The 17,291-nt window shown below is 41.7% G+C and overlaps 1 protein-coding gene across 4 annotated transcripts; it reads left to right on the top strand.

Annotated features, from left to right (window-relative positions):
* Positions 1–610: 610 nt before the first annotated feature.
* Positions 611–15,653, top strand: TTC12 (tetratricopeptide repeat domain 12). 4 transcript variants are annotated; one of them, XM_061478156.1, is made up of 21 exons: positions 611–868; positions 1,273–1,424; positions 2,019–2,049; positions 2,603–2,680; positions 3,155–3,276; positions 3,516–3,575; positions 4,386–4,457; positions 4,734–4,794; positions 5,085–5,273; positions 5,845–5,914; positions 6,700–6,788; positions 7,524–7,692; positions 8,767–8,859; positions 9,071–9,134; positions 10,072–10,206; positions 10,741–10,842; positions 11,308–11,376; positions 12,187–12,288; positions 12,916–13,015; positions 14,436–14,661; positions 15,484–15,653. In XM_061478156.1, exons 1-21 carry the CDS (start codon positions 649–651, stop codon positions 15,557–15,559), a joined length of 2,280 nt encoding a protein of 759 aa, XP_061334140.1. In that variant the 5' UTR covers positions 611–648; the 3' UTR covers positions 15,560–15,653. The 4 variants fall into 4 exon arrangements, with proteins under 4 accessions (XP_061334140.1, XP_061334141.1, XP_061334142.1 ...); XM_061478157.1 differs by lacking the exon at positions 4,386–4,457; XM_061478159.1 differs by lacking the exons at positions 611–868; positions 2,019–2,049 and having other exon boundaries at positions 1,321–1,424.
* The last annotated feature ends 1,638 nt before the right edge of the window (positions 15,654–17,291 follow it).

Genomic DNA, 17,291 nt, shown 5'->3' with positions numbered 1-17,291 from the left:
AGAAGAATGCACAGGAAATAATCCATCTTTTTGGTGGTGGGTTCTTTCAGCAGGTGCCTGTCACTGCACTTCCGAATTCAGGTTCCAGATTAAGGCTCTCAGGTCCTTCATAGCTCATTTTATTTTCATGGAATTTGACTTTGCTCTCTTGACTCTTTTACACCGTTTATAGGTTTTTTCCAGCCTTTGTTCTTGACAGAGTTCCTCCTTATTCTAGTCTGTAGCACACAGTGGGCAAAACGGTTCTGTATTCAGGTACTGAGCGCTGTTTTGTTGTCCCGCATGTTTGCAGTACCGCATTATCTACAAGAACCGTCCGTGAAGAACGGAGGCGGGGTGGATGCGGTACAATCTCAGTGCTTGACGAACAACGTACGCGCGGTTCACTTGTAGCGATCCCGCACGGCACTGGCGGCGTTTGGCCACCAGAGGGCCCCCTTGCTGCACGCTGCAGGGCGAGGGATGCTCCGGAGGACCGGGCAGCGCAGCGGGGCCGCGGCAGCTCCCCCCCAGTGCCCGTGGCTGCTCCTGCCCCTCACCGTGCCCCGAGTTACGCTTGAGGGAGGGGAGGCCCGGATGCGGCGGGGCCGGCCGGTACCGAGCCCTGACCGGGGCTGGAACCAGCGGTGCCCCCTGCCCCACCGCGAAATGGCGGCCAGCGAGACCCCGCCCTTCATTTGCATGGCCACGCCCCAACCGCTGACGCTACGGCAAGGGCGTAGTCTCCACGGTAACGGCCGCGGCGCTGCGCGCCGTGGGGCTCGGTGGCTCCGGTCCCCAAAGCTCGGTCCCCAGAGCCCGGCCATGGTGGGTGACGAGGAGCAGGAGCGGGATTTCCAGCGGTTCCTCCGCCGGGTGGACGATATCGGTAAGCGGGGCCGGGGCCGGTGTCGGGGCTGGAGGCGGACGGACATCGCCGTGTTCCGCGGGTACGGTACTAAGGGCTGAAAGGAGACAGTGGAAAGGGGACGGAGAAGAGTCAGATTCCCACCCCTCGTTCCCAGTTCGTTTTGTGCCAAGCGTCCTTAGGAGCTCAGGCGTCAGGGTTTGCGGATGCCAGGAGCTGCTTCCTAACCCTGGGAATTTTTATCATGTAGAAGCTGTAGGGAGCCCTTGGAAGCGGGATGAAGTTGTGTTTCCATCTATAAAGGTTATCCTGGTCATCAGTGCCCTCAAAAGCATCTCATCAGATGCACAACGGAGCTCCTGGTCCCTCCAGGATCATTTAGAGTACTGTCTATCTCTCTCTTCTTTCTTTAATTCCCTTTTTAGCCAATTTAGTGCAAGGCTTGAGCTCCCCAGACTCGGCTGTCAATGCAAAAGCCATTGCTGAAGCAGAGAAAAGGCTCCATGATCAAGAAACTAACAAGGAGGAAGAAAGCAAAACTACAGTCAACAGAACAGTCATCAACACCCGAGCTTCTGTAAGGACTTTATTCCCTTTGAAGTCAAAGCTGTGTGCAGCTTAGGGCTCTTAAATAATTAACCCATATTCCTTGCCCAGGAGAAAAAAATCAGAGCAGTATTTACAAGCGTGTTCTGAAGGTGACTTTGTTTTTCACTAGTTATGCTCTTGGGAGGTCCTTGATGTTGCATTGTCTTTGTTTTAAGCCCGCTAATAACACCAAAGACTTCTGTGGGATTTATCCGAGTTGAATGCAAGCACGGAGGTGCCGTAACTTGTAGCTTTACCTGTGCTTCAGGGACTTGAGCAAACCCACGTGAAGACACAGGAGTCCCTTCACTAATTTCACTAGGCTTTGATTCCTGCAGTAGGGTTTGGCTTTCAGTGATTTGCCTCGGGAAAGATACAGGAAGCTTTCCAGTAATATAAGAAACTATTAAATCCTTATCTGTTATTCAAATGTCAATTTCCTATTCCCTGTATGCATCACCCTGGATATTTCAGACATCCTGTAGCTTTGAACAACTTAACAAAGGAACAAAAGTTCCTTTGCTGCTGTGGGTTGTACTACATTGTCTGTGTACATGCATGTGCTGTGTTTCTCTCTTTTTAGGATGTGGCAAATGCAGAGGCTGTGAATGCAGGTAGGACAGTGCTCCCTCTGGTACTTAGCATCTCTTCAGTCTGTTTTAGCAGAGGTGGAGCTAGGGTTGCTGTTACTTCATGCAAGACTGAATTCCACTCCTGCCAAAGTCAAAGCTAACTTTTCTAGTGACTTTAATCAACATTCAGGCAGATTTGGGAACACACTCGAGGATCTTATAAATATGGCTGTACTTGTTCATAGGTAGAAGGCTTGCTAGTGTACTTACTGTATTCTGGTGTCTCATCTAAAAGGTTAGTATTTTGAATTCAAAAGGAAACAAGTCTGTCTCTAGAGGTTAGATACTTCAAGGCAAGTATGCAAATCCTCAGTCACAGCATGGGCTTGTCATTTGTGTTCCACTTCAGTTGTTGAAATATCCCCTTAGTATTTTCTTTCTAGCAAAATAACTTGGAAATACCTTAGGAATGACCTATTTCCCTTATCTGCAGATTGATTTTAACGATGCTTTTTTTCCTTTTTTTTAATTAAAACCAACCAACCTACCTGACAACAACCGTAACTGAAACACCACCAACTCTCCCGGTTCAAAGATGGCTTTCTGGCAATGTTGGAAAAGGATGCAAAAGAACGTGCTAAACAAAGGAAGAGAAATGAACACTTAGCAAATGGTAATTGCAAAAGGTTTTTCTAGGTAATGCCTCCAGAGACTACTTAGCAAGAACTGGGCTGGTTTGGGACGCTGTCCAGCTACTCTAATACAGTCATTCTCATGCAGGCTGAGATAGCGCTTTGGTTATGTGAGACCAGCCTTCTCCACAGAGCTGATTAGCTGGATATAACAGGGTTATATACTTGACAGAGTTGTTGCAACCTCTACTTCTCCATGCTGTCCTCTTTATGATATGAGTTTGGGATGGGGCAAAGACAAGCTCAGTTTTCTCTCTGAAACAGCATTGGAGATCATGTGGACTGAATAACTCAGAGGTCTCTTGCAAATGATGGGTAATAAAGACACTGCAGTGAAGCTGGACTGTAATTTTTGTGATTATTCCAACGGGAGATTATGGCTTCTGTTTCCTTAATCACCTTTTGGGGAAATAAAACCCAAATGGTATTTTAAATGCATGTCTGTTGGTTTGCAGCTCTGAAAGAGAAGGGAAATGATGCCTTCAGGAAAGGAGACTATGTCAGAGCCATTCAGAGATACACTGAAGGTCTGGAAAAACTGAGAAATAAGCAGGAGCTTTACACAAACAGAGCACAGGTCAGCATGTGGGAATGAGCTACCACTATACTGCTTTTGTATTTTGGTTCATTACATTTATTCTAAATTACAAACTCCAAGTAGATAGAGGACAAGTGAAGAAACAGCAGGGTTTTTTCCTGCTAAATCAGTGGCCAGACAAACGAGCAGTCTAAATTAGGTGGGTTTGTACAATAGTTAGTGGAAGTTAATTGAAATACTCTCATTATTCTGCCTGGACTCCCTTGGCTTTATTTCAGGCCTACCTGAAGGTGCATGAGTATGAAAAAGCCATTGGTGACTGTGAATGGGCATTAAAGGTAATTTTAGGATTTTGTCTTTTATGATTATGTCAAATGCTCCTTGTGTGTAACTGATGATACAACAGAAGTCAACTTGTTAATAGAAATGAAAAGATGTGCTGGTGTTGCACAAATTCCTGCATCCTAAATTCACTTGAGCAGCTTAAAGCAGTTAGTATCTCAGTGCTGCCTGTATGCAGAAGCTTTTCTAGCTCTTAAGAGTATTTAATAAGTGATAATAAGCTATTAACTACACTCATTGGCACCCTTCTAAATAGGGAAAGAGACTCAAAGCTCACAAAGATCAGATCTGCTGATCTGAAAAGTGAAGATACCCTATAAAATGCCAAAGAGCTGAATGTGAATTACATGAGTGATGCTTAGGACTGCAACACGGTTAAGAGATTATTAACAATATCGGCAGCATCATTTCAAGAAATCAGTATTTTTCACAGGGATTTGAATGGGAAAAGATAACCTAACTTTTAATTCATGGCAAAAGTAATCAAATTATAGACTTATAGAATTATAGGCCTTAGCATTACCTAACTGCATGGGGCTCTGCTTGTATTGCCTGAAGGGCAGGTTTCTGGGAAGGATACTAGGAATAGCAACTTTCCCCCTTTAACTAAACCAAAGCCAGTGCTCCTTGCATTGAGAAGGAAAGTTGGTACCTGGAGGTAATATTTTAGCATATAATCTTCAGATGCCTCTAGTAGATGAATACCCTGTTCTGTGCTTACAGTTATTTTGGGCAGCTATACCTATTAATCAGAAGGCTGTGAAAATATTAAAAGGTAAAAATTAATAATTTCTTTTTTAACACAGTGCAATGAAAAATGTATTAAAGCCTGTTTTCTAATGGGGAAGGCTCATCTGTCACTTAAACACTACAGTGAGGTAAGCTGACTAAATTTTATGGCCCTCAGACCATGTTTTGTTCTGGTTTTGGTGTAGTGATGTGGGTAAAAGAGAGAAATCTGTGATCTTAAGCACTGGTCAAATGAAAGTATATTGAACCTTCAGGCTTGAGAGGAACTTCTGTGCTTTGCAAAGACTAATAATTCTAATAATAGTCAACTTACACTTTTAATTACGAAAGTTTTTACTTGTGTGTCTCCATAAGATTTATTTTCCACACTTAAGTACAGTGGCCCATTTCTTTTCTCTGTTAAGGCCAGGGAGTGTTATGAGAAGATCTTACAAATCGATCCCCAAAAGGAAAGCCTGTTTAAAGGTAAGGAATAGAAATGGTTACCCTGTCACCCCTTGTTTTCTGATCAAGATGGAACCTAATCAAAACCACTATTGTGCTTTTCAGAACTTTTGATGGAGTCTCTTCACTCAGCTTTTGTTTCAGATTGTTTCTTCTTTAAACTCTGTTCCGCTGATCAGAGCTGTGGGTCATTCTGTACATTTGTATGTAGAAGGTAGCTCTCTGTCAAGGAATCAGCTTCATTCTCTCTTTGAAAGCTGACCATATACAAACACTTAACTACCATGCTTTGTCGTCTTTTGATTTCCAAGATTGTATGAATGAGGTAAACTTGGAGGAGAAAAGAATGAGAGATGAAGAGAGAGCAATGAAGGAAGTTGAGTCTGGAAACCTTGCTGCTCTGTCCATAAAAGAACTGCTGCAGAAACTGCATAGACCTGACCAGAATGTCCTCTACTATGCAGGAGGGATCAGACTTTTAGCTGGAACTGTGAAAGATTGTAAGTATTTGATGTAAAGGTTATTGATGATGGGAGCTGTAATCCAAGCAGATGAATACAATTGGATTAGTTCCTTAAGGAACAGGAAAAATTATTCCTATAGTAAAGACATAAAATCAGCAGTGTTTAATATTTCAAAATTTATGGGTAGTAGATATTTATGTCTATTTTACAGAAGCAGACCAATGTTGTAGCTGAGCTGTTAAGAATTCTATAGATTTGGGTCTCTTAAGAGCTGTTTCGTTTGTTTAGAAATATTTGTAATTCCCTGCTAAAGCATATTGATTTGCAAAGCCAGCTCATGTTTCAGTCTTCCTAAAGAGCCTTTAACTTGAAGTCAGCTGTCCTTTACAGCACCAGGCATGAATTAGAGCACTCTTCAGCTTCAAAGCTGCCTCTACTTCAAGTAGCACTCTTGGAGTTGTTCTCTTTTGATGGCATTCTTTCCCCAGAGCTGTTGATCCAGTGACCTTTTCTTTTAACACTGTGTTAGGGAAGAGCAGGAGTCTGCCTTCACAATGATCTGTCAGCCAGATGGATCACAGAGCTGATTTGTTTATCTCTTTTTCAGGTACTGAGCAAACTTTATTTAGAACAAACAATGGATTCAGTATCCTCGGAGACAACGAGATTGTAAGAGGGTAAGAGCTCTCCAGAGGAAAACAGTAGGGTGTTAGAGCCTGAGGAAATGAAAACACTGTTTTCAAGAAACACAATCACCTCTTGAAATGCAGATGAAATGACCAGAAGATAATGTAATAGCAGATTTTAATGTCTGAATGGACTGACTCATTTCTGCCTTTTAATACAAACAGTGCTTTCTTAGATGCAGTGAACAGAACTGAGTTTCTGCTTCTGTTTCCTATTTCTGTACAGTTATCCTATCTCACAGTAAGAACAGGTCTGATTTAAAAAAAACACAGCTTGATAGAGAAGAAATCTGAAAGCACTTAGTTGCTGAAGTTGCTGAATGTATATTTGAGTCAGGTTCAGGTAGACAATGGCAACAAGAAGATGCGATTGGAAGATTTTGCATAACTAAGGTTCAGAACAGCACGACTGGTTGAACGGAGCAGGAGAGCTATTCTTTAAGGTTCTCAGTGGGACTGCAGCACAGAGATTTCTTGAGGGTTCATCAATGTTTTGGGTGCAGAACTGATTTTCTCACCTTTATGATGCCATGTAATGCTCATATAAGGTCTGTGTGTGTGGAGGGTAGAGTAGACCTAGTAGATAATAAATCTGCTATCAGGGGAAGTCCTCTGGAAAGCCATACTCCTAAAAACAGTTAACCAAGGAGCTGGGTTTAGAGCTTATGAGCTTAAGTGTTTTTGTGGCAGATCCTCATCTCTGTGAGGCATTGCCAAAGACCTAATTGTTTGATCTGTCCTTTGCTCTTTTTTTTTCCCCACCATTTCTAATTTAGGGGCTTCTGTGCAGAGAGCAAAAATGCTGCTGAAGTGGATTTGTCTGTTTCTCTTCTGCTCCTTTGGCAAGCTGTCTGCGCTGGGAATGGTAAAAAATATATAATCAACATTAATCATTGTTAATGTATTGTTAGTATGGCGCTTACTGTGTCTGAAATTGATGTTTGGCATGAACATCGCTTTCCCAGAGCGCTTGCCTCTAGACCTTATTGTAAACTAAGTTTTACAGGTCAATAGCAAGTGCTGGCATGCGCTGCTAGCAGCAACCACAATTTTGGCAGATACGTTCATTACGAGATGAAATTTTCAGTCTATTTCTATGAGCGTATTAAAACTACTGAAGGGGTGGAAAATAAATTCCCTGTGATTATTACTGCTTTTAAGATAATATTACTTGTATAATTTTGTTTTTAAACAGTTACGCCAGCAAAAAACAGAGTTTTATAGAATTCCCTTTAGAGAAGGCAAATTCTTTGGCATTCACAGTCAGGAGTCACTGGGGAGGCAGCCCTTGTTTCTAGGGAGTATATACATAGATAAGAAATGGGCTGGGGTGGTGGTGGGTAGTAAAGTGGTGCAAATTGCCACACAAGGAAAACACAGAATGCTTGATGCCAGTGCCTGTATTGACTTGTAAATCATGGAATCCAGCTGATTCTCAGGCGAATATTAATGCTGCAAGGCAAGGGGAAACCCCACATTAGTGAATGAAATAGAGACATTAAACCTCTTAAATCAGCATCTAGGAAAAAAGAGTAACAGTGATGCCATTGTGTATGACATTGCCCTTGGATCTTCTTTTTTTGTTGTTGGTTTTATTCAGAAGAAAATCAGCGTCTTCTGTTGACTCACCCTGATGTGAGTGCACAGCTGCCAAAGCTGCTTTCCTCAGGGGTATCGGAGATCCAAAAGGAGACATTGGCACTAATTTATCTTTACTCAGAGAATGAGAATGGGAGGAGACTGCTGGTCAGGCACCTGGATCTAACCAAGTAATAAACACTGCTATTATTTAGACAAATCTCCTTAATGCCTGGGTTCACAGATGTTGGGAAATCATTCCCCTAGCAGTATGGGACATTATGTTCATGTCAATGACGTTGAGATTTCTGTCCTTGAGGGATAGGCCTAGCTAAGCAAAAGTAAAAGTTAGGGGTGTGAGGAAAACTTTAGTAAACTTTGTACCTGAAAGTGTCTGCAAAACTAGGTAGGAAGGGCTTATTCTAGAAGATGTTCATACAATTCTGAAGCATAGCTTTTTAAACCACTGTGTGTTTGTCTAACCTGCAGTCAGAAGTTTACACTGTTGTCTTTTAATAGTTCATGGTTTCAGGCTGTGAGTCTCCTCATTTGGTATGATTATTTAGTGTTGCCATGACTCAGAGTGGAGAAAGAAAGAAGAGGCTGTTGCCTTTATCTTACTAACCTGGTATTTCCTTTTAGAGTTAAGCAGAGGTGAAATCTTAATTTATTGGCTGGGACTACATGGTTCAAAGTAATGGATGAACAGAAAAGATTCTCCAGCAGTTGCACACACTTCATTATATTAATACAAGATTAATCCAGAGACACTTTTCCTTGGGAGGAGAAGCTCCAGAAATAGCCATATCTGAGAGAATGCTTAATAAAAGGCAGATAATATTACTGTGGCTTGAAATATCAGGAGCCAGATAAATCTCCTGTGACCTTCTGAAAGAGATCCTGGGCCTGATTGCTTTAAAAGAGTTAGGGTGCTCAGAATGCAAAGTTGCAGATATTGAGCTTCTTGGCAGTTGGGCTTGTCAACAAAAAGTGGTGAGACTATAGGTTCTCTTACTGTGCTTACGAAGTTAGAGAAGAGAAGCAGGGAATTTCAGCTCAGTAGAGGAGCATGTGGAAATACTGTGAGAGAATCTAGTGCTGAAACACTGTTCTAATGGCTGTTAGGTAACTGAGTGTGTTTGGAGAGCACAGTATATCTAGATTGGTCATAAATCATTAATTGTGTTGGTGCACTTAAACTATAATTTGGGTCTTTAATAACTAACCTGAAGCTGACATGATTTTTTTGGCTTATGGAATTACAGATGGCTGCAGGTTTTGATGATGTTTGTCAACAGCACTGATGCCAAGGCTAGCAGTGCCATGGACATATTATCTGATTTAACTCAAGAGGAAAGGTAACATATATTTCTTCATTAATTTGTAAAACGTTGTACTTCAAAATGTACTAAGTGAGCTAGTGATAGAGGCTGTTGGCTGCCTTTGCTGTGAGGGTACATTGCTGACTGATGTTTACCTTGGTTTTATGTTGCTGTTGTGTTACCTTCTTCTTCGATTTTTGCTTAAAGCTTTAAGTGTCCAAATGCAGCTTTCTTTATCCCCCAACAGGTTCAAAACCCAGTGTCGTGTCATGCTTTCCACAGATGTTTTACCTTTATTCACCCAGTTGCTGGTATGAAAGATCTCAGTGTCCGTATTTCTGGTTTACTTTGGTGTAACATGGCTTACGACCACTCTTTATAGCCAGTTGCTCCTAGACAGAACCCCTCAGTGGCAGAACTGCGGTAGTTATTGTGCCTTTAGTTCTGTAGGCATAACAAATCCAGTTTTGTCATATGCTTTCCTTGGGAAAATGTTCTCAATCTCCAGTACTTGGTGCTTGGGTTCCAGGTGTTACCAGTTTTATATTCAGTAAAATCTCTAGACTCGATTGCAGATTCCCAGCAGTCATCTGTCAGGCTCTGTGTTAGGCTCTTAATGTGACTTCAATCCACTGCCACCAACCGGTTGTATTTTGGATAGTGACTTTTTCTGTTTCTAATCTGAAAGACCAGGGTGAAGAGACAGCATCAGGTCACAAGGTAGAGATGTTTAGTGGTTCAGATCCCTTTCCTGGATGTTTATTTAAACTGCAAACTTATAATACTGTTGGTACAGAAACTTGTCCTCGAGAAGAGGAAAGGTAATAGGGAAGATTTGTTCTGTTGCAGGACAGCAAATAGAGCTGGAAAGTAAAACACTTCCACTTCTCCAAATGTGCACCAATACAATGCAGTAATTGTAGCATTTTTACATTGCTTATTGCTCTTGCCTTTTGAAAGCACCTTACTGGAATGACAGCTGCAGCAGAGGCTGTTCTGTGAGCTAAGGGGTAGAAGGCAGTATTCACAGTCTGAGGTGAATCTAGGCACTTTTTCCCAAGACTCTTAAAACTACATCAGGAGATTAACTGGGAAAATGGGAGTGATTTCCAAACTTCAGGCTGTTGGGACTTAACATAGGTAAGATTGATTCTGGAATCCCATTTTCCATTGCCAGAGTGATAGGAGCATGTACTTGTTGTTTCCTTGTCATTTGTTCTTAACTTGGTATTCCACTGTTCTCTTCAGACCTCTGCCAAGCTGGTGAACCAGGCAGCCCTTGCCCGTTGCATTGGCATCATGGGGAATCTGTGTGCAGATGGAGTCATTCGAATGCAGATGGCTGAGTGCAAAGAGTGCTGGCAAGCATGCCTAAAGCTTGTGGTAAAGAAACTTGATGGCTTCCTAGAACAGTGTTATCAGCCCTATCTCTTGTGGAAATGGTACTTCTGTGATCATGTTCGTTTTCCTCCCTTAATAACTCTGAACCTTTGACTGAGATCTTTCGAATCTAGTAGTTGGATTGAGGTCTCAGAAGCTGTGTCAGTAGGTGGCACTGGTGGTGGGGGGAGAGAATGAGTGATCCCTTATTGTGAGTGGCCCCTTTCAGGGTAAGGATGCAGTATGAACTCAGTCCTCTGAAACTGAAGAATTCAGAAGGTGGGAAAGAACCTTGTTACCTGATTAAACATCACAAGTTTGGAGTGTGCAGTTTTAGATACCAAAGTGAAACAAACACAAGAATGAATCTGTATCAAAAAGCTGTTATTAGCTCTGGTGCCCACAGAACTTGTTCTTCCTTCTGAGTGCTCCCTCATTCCTCCCCTGATGCATCATGTAAGTAAGCACACAGAAGACTGAGGAAGTGCATATTTTGATCTTCTGAATTGATTGTGCTTTTCTCTCCTTTGTATCCAGGATGAATACTTTGATGTGAGCACATCCAAATACCAGCAGTGTTTGTTTGCAGTTCTGGGCCTCATGATGAACTTGCTGCTTGAATCAAATGTGATTATCCAGGTATACAAGATCTGTGAATATTCTTCAGGCTGCCAACCTTGGATTTTGCTGGCGTTCAGTTAATTCTTCATTTTTATTGGTGTTTAAGGTTATCATTAAGGGTAATGGACAAGTAAGCTAAGAAGTGAAAAGGTGTACAAAATTCCTTCCCTTTCCTCCTCCCAGTTATGAGAAAAATACAGTGTCAAGCACATACCTTTCCATAGTAGTATAAATGTTTTGTTCTGCATCAGTCTCCAGTTATACAATATGTGTAAACACGTGGCACATTCCAAAATTATTTAAAACTAAGGATTCCATCAAGAAGGAAGAAATTCTTCTGTTACATGTGGGTGCTGAAGTATTAGTAACTTAATGCCATGTGTGCCCTGATCTCCACTGGATTCTTTGTTGTAGAGTACTTTGTCTATTAACCCATTTCTGCTCTATCACTTCCCAGCTGATGTTTTCACATTGTTGTTTCAGTACTTTGCTGTGGACATAAGTGGCAGGTGCGTGTCTCTCCTCAGGGATAAGGATGGAAGGATTGTCACAGTAAGTGGGATATCTATGGACTAACAAAAGATTATATTAGCCAACCTGATGTGAACACTTAAGTGCAAACTCCTGCCCTGCTTTGAAGCCTAAACCAATGATTATTACTAGTAAAGAAATAATGCATTGCTTATATTTGTCAGGTTTTTATATGGTTTGATGCAAGAGGTTCTCATTGTCTCTTGAAATCTACATGATAGAAGCTCTTACAAATAATTTCATCCTTAGGATGGTTGTCAATATAAAACCTCTTCAGAAAAAATAATAAATCTAGAAGCAAAGGAGCAAGAACAATTTGGGTGCTCAGCAGCTGTTTAATTTCACAGTTCCTGTATGTGAATCATACTTAGGAGATTGTGCTCCTGTTAATGGTGTGTCACTCCCACAGGCAGCAGTTATTCAAGGCAAATAGGTAGGAGCAGATGGGAACTCAGAGGCTGTTCACCTCTCTGCATTCACATGGATTGTTCTGATCTGCTTTACTTGACTCAGTACCAGCAGTGCTGGGCTTGTTTCTACTAGGAATTTTTTAAGTAACTAAACTTACAGGGAGTTGCCCTGGTGTCAGTTTGGTCTCATCTCTCTCTACACTGAGTCTCTAAAAGCTGTGCTAAGTGCAGTTTCCAGTAACAATAAAAAAGTCATGTCCTGAAGATGTTCTTTGCTATACTGCTGTAAATGTCTCTTTTATGACTGTAATTACTTTGGGTTTATTCTGCAAAACCAAGATAATTTGAAAACTGTTGCAAGTTGTCTGGACAAATAAACTTTGTGGTTTTTTAACCTCTCTCACATTGTTTTCTAATTAAGAGAGCCACTGGAGTGCTAAGTCGCATCCTGCCAGCATCCTCCTCGGCGGTAGAAGAAGTAGTGAAAGGAGGGGTGGTGAAGAAAATGATCAAATTTTTGAAAGTAAATGAATTTAACAAACTGCAATTTATTTCTGCTTGTATTATCCCTTAAGAAAGCCATAGTTGCCCCTGTGTTTAGCTTGTTTTCCCTATGAGAAAGACCTGTGCAGACACTGGCTTCATTTGTCTGCATCTGTGTTGTCCGTTGTTAACAGTGCTCTCAAGTTTAGTTTTAAGCTAGGTAGCCAGTTTTGGAGACTAGACTGCCTTCTGTAGTCTGGTCTGTAGGCCAGATTTCCCAGTTGTTGCCATGTGAGTGAGATGCCTGTGCACAGCTCTGCTTCCAGACGCCTGTAAATTCAAGAACCCATAACTGCAGGGCCCAGCTGGAGGACTGAAGCTTATAATTGGTGTGATCTGATTTGGACCACTGAAAAGCAGTGGAGCCCTTTCCACTGTTTATCTGTGAGCACTGAACCAAGCTTGGGAGCAGGAAAGAGATGGTTCTTGTGTCCTTTTCAGCCTGTGTTCATCTTGAGATGCATATTCTGCAAAGGTCTTAATTTGGTATTTGGGCTTAGGCAGAAGGAACACCTATCTTCATGGTACCTAAGCTATTCTGTAACCTTGAGCAAGCTGGGGTATGAACTGGGGTATGTTTGTTAACGTATGCTTTAAACAAATCTAGGCTGGAGGAGAGACTACATGCAATTATGGTATAAAGACCCTTTCCATCTGCACCAGAAGTAACAGGCAAGCTCAAGAAGATCTCGTGAAGTCAGATAAAGGTAAATGACTAAGCAGAAGCTGGATGCAGAGATGTAATCTCAATATTGGCCAATTACTTTCTTCTGTTCTAGAATGGACCTGAACACTGGTGTTTAATCTGGCAAGACTTCAGCCATGGTATCTGACCTCCTGAAACAGTGCTTAGTGATCCTTAGCCCTGTGTGTGGATGGAAACAGGCGCATCAGATAATGAGCCCGAGTTAGAGAAACTGTGCTTTACTTGAGTGAAATGGCTTGGTATGCTTTGTCAGGGCCAGAAGTATATAGATTCTGAAAGAAAGTGCTTATAAAATGTAACTGAATTGGGTTGTATTTCCCAAAGCTAGTGGCTAAAGTAGAAAACTTAAACATGTGATTTGCAGAAGTTGAGGCTGAGTTTCCTTCATTTACATGTGGATATTTAGCCTGGTATTAAAAGGAAATGGATATGGAGACAGAGTGATAATATCAGGCCAGGTGTCTTAGGGTATTTTTGAGTATATTCACTCTAGTCATGCGGTATAACATTGCTTGGATTGCTTTACAATGCAAGTTCAATTAATGCTAATGTGACTACAACAGAGAATACTTAAGTTTTATCTAAATGGTTGAACCTGTCAAGAAACTGTCAGCTCATGTAGTTCAACTTGAACCCTAAGGATTTCCACTCATGAAAAGCCTCTCAGAGCATCATCTTCCTATTGTACACCCCATATTAGTTTCACTGTCATCTGTAAATGAGCTTTCATTTCCACAAATTAGCAATAACACTTCACTCTAATTCTTCCTGCCAAAACTCTGGGTATTAATCTTGTGAGAAGTCACAATTTCTTATTTTTTCCATCTCTGTTTGCCAACCCAGACTTTGCCCTGTTGCTAGGAGCCTGATGGAATTGAGCTATAGTCCCATGACATACGATTGCATTCCAAATGGGCCGCTTAGTTCAGCTTATTCACCAGCCACTGTTGCTGTCTGGAGCAGCAGTGCCTTTTCAGCAGATGATGTTGCAGAAAAAGGTGGGATGTGATCTGGAAGAACAGATGGGACCATGAAAGAAAACCAAAGCAAACTTATGTAACCCCCAAGGAGACTTCATGCACGTGGAAGCCATGGCTGTAATTTATTTAGAAAGTGGTCTACCTGAATGTTGCTAGGTTCCGTGGCCTGAGACATTGCTGCTGCTTACAGATGCCAGCAAGAGCTATGCAATTCTGTGCCAGTACAGACAAACTATTCTGCTGCTGTACATTAGTGTAGGTTGCAGAAGTAGATAAGCTGAGCTGCTTATGAAAGTCCTTGCTCCTCCAGGTTTTCCAGAAAAACACCCAACACAGAGCAGTGCTCGCTCCCTGGGAGTTTAGATAAAGACAGGAGAAAGTATCAGTGGTACTCGAACAAATCTGTGTGCATTCTGTACAATTAATCTCTCTTTCTCCCAGGGTTCAGTGTGCTGCTGAAGCTCTTGGACTCAGAGAATGAAATGATTGTAGGCAATGCTGCACTCTGCCTTGGCCAGTGCCTTGTAGTTCCTGGAGCAGCAACATCGTTACTGAATTCCAATGTTGTGATGATCTTGTTGAAGCATGCTGGTGGCAATGCTAGAAGAACTTCAGTGCAGGAGAATGCAGCGATTGCTCTGGGGAAGCTTTGTGTTGCTGAACCAAGGTACTGTAAAAAAGACTGTTGTTCTTCTACACCATCTGTTTCTTAGCTGATGATAATTCTTGACCTGTATAAGTGGATTCCATATGTAGAGCAAGCAGGTACAGGGCAGATCGTTAGTTTACATAAATACTCCATGAAATCTACAGTTGCCACTTATGGTGCTATCCCCACAGTTCTGTTCCTGTTCCTACTTAACGTGTTTCAAGGAGAATTGCTTTACCTGTGCTGGAAGAATGGAAAGAGGAGGAGTAATGTTGTACCTTTGTAGAGGTCAGAGCAATAACAAGAGCAAAACAGAAGTATAAATGTCAGCAAAGAATGTCTGCTGCTGCCAGCCAAGTGTATGCCAACCTCTAGCTAGCTGCAAACAGTCAGCTGGATCTTGAACTACATTCCAGGCACAGGAACTGAGCTCAGCTTGTTAATATTCATCCTGAACCATTGCAGAAAGCAGGGAACAATGCTTAGTTTCCAAAAGTTTCAAATCTTGCTTCTGCTGGAGATCAAAAATGAGCAATAGAGAAATTATCTGCTCTGAGGTACAAAAGGGGAACACCTTATTTTCTTAGGTTGGGGGGGGGGTATTTGCAATGCCATAAATTTGCACAGTTGTCAGGTATTATTTAGGACTTTCATTTTCCTTTTTGTAGGGAACTGTGATCTAGAAACTTTCTCATGCTACTTTAGGAGTGATTTATCGAAGGTGGCATTGAACATCCTTGACAATTTGGGCATGGGTGATATAGCAGAGGACTGGAAGCTGAAAACTTTTATTGTTGGTCATCTTATATTCCCCCAGCAACCTTTCTATTGTCTTTTCAGGCATATTTTTCAACTGCGGAAACTCAATGGTTTGGCCATCCTGAGCTCCTCTATGAAATACGTGCAAAGCATCTGAAGTTTTCAAGAGAGCTTCAAAATGTGCTGTTAATATCACTTGCTGTTGAGTACTGTAGTTTTCTCTTTAATAAAGCTAACTCAAAGTGCATCAACTTTTCAGTCCCTTTTTAAAGTGCTCCTCCACAGAAGCCAGTCAAGCAATATCAGTGTGTCAGGAGAAAGAAGTTACTTTATTATCTAGGCCAACAACTAAAATAACAGCTTGCAACAAGCTTACCTTTGATTTACTAAATAATATTGCCTGTTCTTATAGCTGAGTTCCTTGCTGGTTAATCACTGACCAAGGCATTGTCTAATCTCCTTTACAGTTTGCGTCCAGTACCCAGTGTATTAGAAGAAAAAACATAAATTGTGAGCTGTGACTTTGAAGAATCCTTTCTTTCCCCCATATGCTGTTATGGTGATTAGATTATGATTTAGTATCAGACGTGCAGTATCACCTCACACTTGGCTTAGACTGCTTAAATAAGTTGGTCTTAATTTTGCTAAGTGCTCAATCTTAACAAAAAGGTACGACAATGAGGTTTGTGTATGAATGATGGGCTGTTTATTTTAGTAGTGTTACACTTGCTATCTTCGTTAATGTAATGGTATCCCTTTGTCCTGTCCTTTTGTGTGGAGTTTCCTGATCTTAAGTACTTTCTCATGGCTCCTTGTGTTCATCTCTGATCTCCTCTATAGCTAAAGTACTGCTGGAGGAAGTCTGTCAAATACAACGAATATGCTCTTCACAAATCCATAGATGCACATCATACACACAAAGCTATACTAAAAGCTTGGAGAATTTAGGTTAGACAGGGATTTTGGCCTTGGTTTTGAGCACAGGGAACAAAGAATGTATTACCTTTATATGGCAGGGAACAGGCCAATGATGTTTGACTTTAAAATGGATTTTCAGTTTGCCTCCTTGACTCCTGTGGGTTTCTGCCCTGTATATAATCTTGTCCTTCGGAGCCGTGTCTGACAAGTTACTTATCATCTCCTTTTCAAAACAGCAGCTGAATCACCTTCCCACTTGAGAAGGAAATTCTCTTGCACCTGGTTGTATTCCCTTCACAGAGAAAAGCACACAACTGATAATCTCAGTTTCATTTTTCAAGCTTCTGCTGTAAAGTTACAGCCTGCCCAGGCACATAGGTAACAACTACTGTGTGCAGGATTCAAGCCCAAATAAGCATTAGGCTCTAAACCTGACAAACAACAAGCACTGTCTTAAGGAAAAGAAAGTTACTGAATCTTGCATTTGCAGAGGGAGGATGTCAATGTCAGAGCTGAGCGGCAGGTGTAGTGTGTCACCGGAAAATCACAGGAGAGTCGAAATCATCCTTAAAAGCCTAAAAGCTAAAGGTAATTCTTGGGTTTGGCTGACAAGCTGGGTTTTGCTTAATGGAACCTTTCATGTACCAGTTGCTATCGTCCCTAGGAGAACTGCACACAGTACTCAAAAGTAGCAATTTAACTCTTTCTGCAGAGATAGAGTTGCCTGACATAGGCAACCTCTGGTATTTTCAATCACGTTTGCTATCTTTGCCATGCACATGAATGCACTGTCTTGTTTAGTGAGAAATTGACTCCAATTGGTGCAGGCTTCTTTTTTTTTTTTAACAGATTATTGGTTGCTGTCTGCCCTAAGCTCTTATAAAGTAACCCAACACTGCCCTCCCAAAACAAACACAGCAAATGCCCACGGCTAAGAGGCAGCAGTGACTCCTTAGCAAGCCGCTTCCTAT

This window comes from Pezoporus flaviventris, unplaced genomic scaffold (assembly GCF_033815535.1).
Source record: "Pezoporus flaviventris isolate CSIRO_AGI_PZ_B2104156 unplaced genomic scaffold, CSIRO_AGI_Pfla_v1 ptg000113l, whole genome shotgun sequence".
Taxonomy (NCBI): Eukaryota; Metazoa; Chordata; class Aves; order Psittaciformes; family Psittacidae; genus Pezoporus; species Pezoporus flaviventris.
This window is presented reverse-complemented; position numbering and strand designations above follow the sequence as displayed.

What these genes read in the sequence shown, in the direction of transcription:
- TTC12 (XM_061478156.1), top strand. Translation starts at nt 649, where the DNA reads ATGGCGGCCAGCGAGACCCCGCCCTTCATTTGCATGGCCACGCCCCAA. An exon ending in AGGCACCTGGATCTAACCAA is followed by an intron (nt 7,693 to 8,766) that starts GTAATAAACACT and finishes ATGGAATTACAG; the next exon opens with ATGGCTGCAGGTTTTGATGA. An exon ending in CTTTGTGTTGCTGAACCAAG is followed by an intron (nt 14,662 to 15,483) that starts GTACTGTAAAAA and finishes TTGTCTTTTCAG; the next exon opens with GCATATTTTTCAACTGCGGA.